We start from the raw sequence: 6,000 nt of genomic DNA on the forward strand, positions 1-6,000 counted from the left end.
TTATCTCTCATTAAAATCATCTTAAAACTTTAAATTTACGTAACTCTGTCGATTTAAATTATTTTTTTGCAAAAAATATATCAAATTAAAGATAATTTTATAAGGATTCCAACGAGCTCTCAATTGCATATATTCCGACGACGTTCAGATGATGAAATTTGATATTTTTTGTTTTAGTTTTCATAAATGTTGATAACCAGATTTTTATCAACAAATATATCAAAAAAATTCAATATAATGCATATAAAATCTTAATAAAACCATGTAAAAATCTCAATAAATATGTGTTTATATTTTCTTGTACTAGTGTTGATATTCTTATGTCATATTGTTGATATTTGTAATACACTGTGTTGATATAAAAAAATACTCACGAAAATTATCATATGATAACATAATGACAATATTTTTTTTTTTTATATATTTTGTCTACTATTTATTGAAATTCGTAAAGTTTAATCTCATAAAAATCTAAAAATATAGATTTTTTCTTAATTTTGGATTAGGATGCTATAAGCAATAACGCAAAAGTTAACTAAAACCATTATTATCTCATCGTAAAACGTGTTTAATCAAAGAACCCGACCCGACTTGGGATTAACCCGATCCGAAATTTTCAATCGAATGTTCGTGCAACGATCGAAAACCCAATCAAAACCCTAACTCTACTACCTCGACATTTTTCTATTCCAGCGAATTTGAAGTGCCTAAAGTCGAAATTCATTTGAATTGGATCTTGAGCTATGCAGCTCACTCTCGAATTCGGGTAATTTTTCACTTCTATGAAAGTTTAACTCGCTACTGTAAATTGAGTTTAGTGCAGGTAGCGGCAAAAGAGTCGCGCTTCTATCAGTCGTTTCTTTATTTTCACCAGTGATTTAACTTTCGCTTTTTGGTTCTAACTTTGATGGACTGAACATATCAAACCTTTATATTAGTCCTAGGCTTTATATAATCAGTAGTCTTTAATTCGTGATGATATGTTGGTGTTATGGCTCTATATTTACTGCCCTGTGTGAAAAAATGAATGAGTAATCATTATATTTAAATGATGGTCCTGCAAAGGGTGTTTATTTTTTTAATTTGATGTTTATCAATAGCTTCAACTTGTTGGATCATTCTTAATATGTTATGAGATCAATTTTACAACCGTTTGGCACGTTTTGGAAATCAAATCATTTGGCTTTGTTTGTCTTTAAGAATTCTAGCAAATGTAGTTGGAAACATGAAGAGAGGGTTAATTTTACGAAGTCGAGAATCCACTGATCCGTGATTCTCTGTTTATTCGAAGCATATTTGATACGGTTTAGAAAAATGAAGAATTTGGCTTTGTTTTTATTTGAAAGCTGCAGCAAATGGAATTGGAAATGTGAAGTAGTGTGTTGTGTAATTGGGTTCTGGTATGATGCCTAAGGGTTTCTTTTACTTTAAATGAAACCTCTGATGGATGTAATTTGGCTGTCAGTGGTGGACTTGAACTTCTATGTGATTCGGTCAAGATCCATAACGTGAATGTTGAGCCACAAGGTGAAGAAAAGAAGGTGGATCTCTTTTCCCGTGTCTGTTCTTTCTTTTTTAATGATGAATTGTAAGTTCTCTTCCCTGCATTAAGCAGAATTCATTCCTATTCTGTTGGTGCTTTTGCAGATAACCGTAAAGCACTTGCTCTCGTGGATCCGTACGAATTTGATTAAGGAAAGACCGGAAATGTTTATGAAAGGAGATACAGTGTAAGCGATCTAATTGTTTTGATCTGAAAAAAGCTTTCTTTTTTTTTTTATTCTGTGGCATTTCAAATACTTGCAGTTTCACATCGTATGCTTTCAAAAATACTCCACGGAAACGTTTCAATCCTGAACGCACTATTTGGAGGGTGCAACTGATTACCTTCCCACTGAACTTAAATGAGGGGGGGAGTCTATGTTTATGCTCCTATTAATGACATGCCCATTCGTTTACTTATTAAATTGCTTAGTTTCCTCGGATTTAGCTTTTCCATAGGGAAGGTAGAACATATAGCATATAGTAGTACGGAGTACATGATTATAGTTTCTGTTTCTTAATCAGAATTCATTCAGTCGTTCAAACCATGCCTCCATCGAATTTATGTTCCATTTAGACAAACGAGTTTGTGAAGACTCCTGATTCTAGATGAATATCTGCTGTGGTCCCATGATTTTTGTTGCAAACTTCATGGTTGTTATTCGTGCAGGAGACCTGGAGTTCTAGTCCTCATAAATGACTGCGATTGGGAACTAAGCGGGCAGCTTGAGACGGTACTGGAAGAGAAGGATGTTGTAGTTTTCATCTCAACATTACATGGTGGCTAGGATCTATATAAGCAATTCTGTATTACGTGGTGTAAAACATCTAAATGCTAAGCTCAATCCTTTGCTTGTGATGAATGCTAATCTGATATATATTTAAACCCAGAAGAAGTTAATCTCTCTTCCTTGCATTTTGTGCCTGCTAAGGGGTCATCTCTTCCGCCTCCTTTACGGTTGGTTCATCTATGCTTCTTTTGCTTTCTTTGGAACGATCATCTATGCGTTTGATTGTTGGGAGACGTTGAAAATCACTTGTGGGCTGAATTGCCACAAAATCGATTTCTCAGGCTCTCAGATTGTGTGCATTATTGACATAGGAAGCGATTGTTATGACTTACAGAATGTAGATAAATACAAATATTACTACAAGCTAATCTATCAATCAACTTATGTATTATTTATACATTCTAATAACAAAGTAAAATGCCTTCTTATTAGACTTTTATTGTCAGGAATCCATATCATCAAAATATTCATCAGTGTTCCACTGAGTAATAATTTTTGGCATTTGAATTAGAGTACAAATCTGGTAATCATGTAAAGAGGTCAAAACACTTGCTTTCCTGAGCATATCATGTGTAGGAAGACATTTTGTTGAGCATGTCATGTGTCAAAAGATTTTGTATTGGCCTACCAGGATTACATCACATCCACTGACTATAACTAATCTAAACTGAGGATTTTTTGCAGTGTCATGTAAACATCACATGTGAAAATGGATTGAAAAAACAAAATTTCATTGTTGAGAGTGGGATTTGAACCCACGCCCTTTCGGACCAGAACCTTAATCTGGCGCCTTAGACCAACTCGGCCATCTCAACAGTTGTCATTTGACCTTATAAATACCATTATGAATGTAAGACAGTATGTGGAGTGGTACAGAATGAGTTACAGTATCTAGGATATTCCGAATATCACAACATAATGATAAAACGTAAATAAAATAGTGATATCTGAAAGAAAATCATGATATTTAGGTTGAATTGCACAATTTATAGACTTGTACAAATAAGCCACCATCTTTTCGGACATTGTTCAATTCAATAGATTTTGGTGAGTAGGGAGTTAAATTCGAGCGATCAATCATCACTCTTCGTAAAATCAATGTCGAATTGTGGATACATACCAAGTTTAGATGGTTGCTTCAGTCTTTTAATGTTAAAGTTGGATCGAATAAGACAAAGTGAAAGCAGAAATAGGTTTTCCATATGACTAATAATCAGAAGAAAAAATTTGAAAACTATCAGAAAAAATATTTTTAGTTTATTATATACCATTCTTAATTGTTTTTATAACTAGTTATAAGTAAATAGTATTGTTAAATGTAATTTTCAATATCAATTGAAAACGTTAATCCATTTCTTGAATCAATATCTCTGAAATCCCAAGTGAATCAAACTTCTTGAAGCAATAATTCAATTTTTTTTTATCATTTCATGTTTTTCTTTCCTTTTCTTTTCTCCTTTTTTTAGGCGAAATTTCCATGCATCTTAATTCTTAATTTATGTAAGTAGTTGGTTTGTTTCACTCACCAAAGCCTAAATATTGGAGCTCGGCCCAATATCAACATCACATATGTCAATTATAAATAAATAAAATCACATGGTGTAGAGTAAAAGTATAACTAATAAGTTGATTAAGATTTTCATTGACGAATTAAATTAAATAAAATCTTTTCTTGCAAAAGATACATGATATCGTAATATAAAACTATAAGCAGAGGGGACCAATTTCCATAATAAGGTTTAATGTTCTCCCACTGTACTAATCATACGTCACTTTGATTAATTACAGGAATGGACAAAATCCACCCTCGACTAATTAATTAACTTATTCTTATTAGTGTCATGAATCATGATTGTGTCTCCCCAGCATAGACTAAAACCCAACTCATATAATAGTTATATATGGGAACAATTAAATCATTTTTTCTATGTAGAATTAATGATCTATTTAGTCCAAAATTTTATGGATCATATAAGTTCCTAGTTCAAACCCTAGGAATAGTTCCTACAATAACACATCCCATGATATTGGAAATATATTAATGTTTCAAAAGTTGTTTCCAAAAGTATGATACTAGTACATATTTTTGTGTTTATAGTAACCCACAATCATTAGTTTAATTGTATATTGAGGTGGAAAGTCTTGTTTCTATAATTCTATCTATGGAAAACCTTTGACATTTTTACCTTTATGATTTTTATTTTATTTTCATAATGCTTTTGGTGCATAGGATTTGATTAGCAAAAGTATATGTGCTTTATATTCTCTAATTTGTGATTATTACGTTTGTTTTTTGTTTGATCAACAAACCAAACAAGAGATTTGTGATAGTTCAACTTTTACGGTTGGTATAGTTTACTAATTTTTGTTTGGTAAAGAACTGTAGTGGGCTATGCACAAGAAACAAAGTAAATAAATTAAGGTAAGAAACACACATTCTATAATTATACGTCTATCATGAAGTAGCTAATTGTTTAAATCCAATATCAAGCCTCTAGAATATGGACTCCTCTAGAAAAACTATAAGAAAATGTGACAAAAAATCAACAGCAAAATTATCTGTTTACACGTTGAATCACAACAGAGTCAAACTATTTGAACAAGTCATACACCTTCTGTAACGAAGATTTTAATATCAAAATAACCCATAATCATCAACACTTCAATAAAACTATCACTCTTTATCTTCAGTTTAATTGTAGTGTCATTGCTCCTTCACCAGCTATACCTCCTATAAAAAAAACACTAACCTATGCAGTCGAATAGAGTAGTTCTTAATACTCAATGAGTAATTACAAGACACCGAGGGAAAATCCAATTCAAATTTAATTAATAACTTAAAGAAAACACTATAATTTTCCACTCGTACACTCTCAATTGTGATGATGATATGATAAAAAAATATCTCATGATTTGAAAATTCTAATGCAAAATGGTGGAAATAAAAATTGTCGACGTGGAATGCCAAATCAATAGCACCCAAGAGCATGACAACAAATGGGGTACATCTGTATATATGCAAAAGATGTTTGCTCTTAATAGTGATGAAAGGTCAGATCTGGTTTGAAAACAAGATTTCTAAACCAATTACTTTGCAATTATCATAATTAATTGTAAATGTTTGCATTATTAGGCAGACACTAAAGTCACGTAACGTCAATATAATTGGTTTTCATCACACTTTGGTATATAGCACAAAGCACTAACCGCAACATAACAATATTCAATTAATTACTATTATTACTAAATAAAATAGGATGCCCCCAATTAATCATAAGGAAAAGGTTATTTTTCTGACGTGGACTCAATAAATTTTTTCAGTGTAGGTTCTAAAGATCCATATAAGATTTGCAACTATTTATCACTTTAAATCTTGAACTTTAGAGAATTTTCAATTTTGGTATGTGATCACAAATTCAACATCAAAAGGTTGAGATATTTTTTAAAAAGTCCACAATATTCCAAATTCCAATTATAGTACACGTAATTTGAATTTTTTTTGCCTTGTATAAGTCGGGAAAAAATCGAATATTCATTATATTTATAGAACATAATCCTAATTTTAGCGGTTAAAAATGAAATCTAAGAAAGTCCGCTTAGGTATATTCGTGGGTCATTTCCATTCGATTTTGAACAATCAAAAGACAGTGACATCATAATCATATGT

General features: G+C 31.5%; 1 protein-coding gene and 1 non-coding gene across 2 annotated transcripts; one reads left to right on the top strand and one right to left on the bottom strand.

Moving 5' to 3' along the window:
* Positions 1 to 620: 620 nt before the first annotated feature.
* LOC125212730 (ubiquitin-related modifier 1 homolog 1-like) lies at positions 621 to 2,458 on the top strand. Its single transcript, XM_048112968.1, has 4 exons — positions 621 to 766; positions 1,466 to 1,541; positions 1,648 to 1,730; positions 2,213 to 2,458. The coding sequence occupies exons 1-4, from the start codon at positions 744 to 746 to the stop codon at positions 2,328 to 2,330; spliced, it is 300 nt and encodes a 99-aa protein (XP_047968925.1). The 5' UTR covers positions 621 to 743; the 3' UTR covers positions 2,331 to 2,458.
* A 609-nt stretch (positions 2,459 to 3,067) lies between these two features.
* Positions 3,068 to 3,148, bottom strand: TRNAL-AAG. The gene has a single exon. It is a non-coding gene; the product is annotated as a tRNA-Leu (tRNA).
* Between the last annotated feature and the right edge of the window lie 2,852 nt (positions 3,149 to 6,000).

The sequence above is a fragment of the Salvia hispanica genome, chromosome 3 (genome assembly GCF_023119035.1).
Source record: "Salvia hispanica cultivar TCC Black 2014 chromosome 3, UniMelb_Shisp_WGS_1.0, whole genome shotgun sequence".
In the NCBI taxonomy this organism is placed as follows: Eukaryota; Viridiplantae; Streptophyta; class Magnoliopsida; order Lamiales; family Lamiaceae; genus Salvia; species Salvia hispanica.

Excerpts from the sequence above, each read along its gene's own strand:
- LOC125212730 (XM_048112968.1), top strand. The coding sequence starts at position 744 with ATGCAGCTCACTCTCGAATTCGG. Across the intron at positions 767-1,465 it reads CAGCTCACTCTCGAATTCGG|TGGTGGACTTGAACTTCTAT; the intron begins GTAATTTTTCAC and ends TTTGGCTGTCAG. Across the intron at positions 1,542-1,647 it reads CACAAGGTGAAGAAAAGAAG|ATAACCGTAAAGCACTTGCT; the intron begins GTGGATCTCTTT and ends GTGCTTTTGCAG.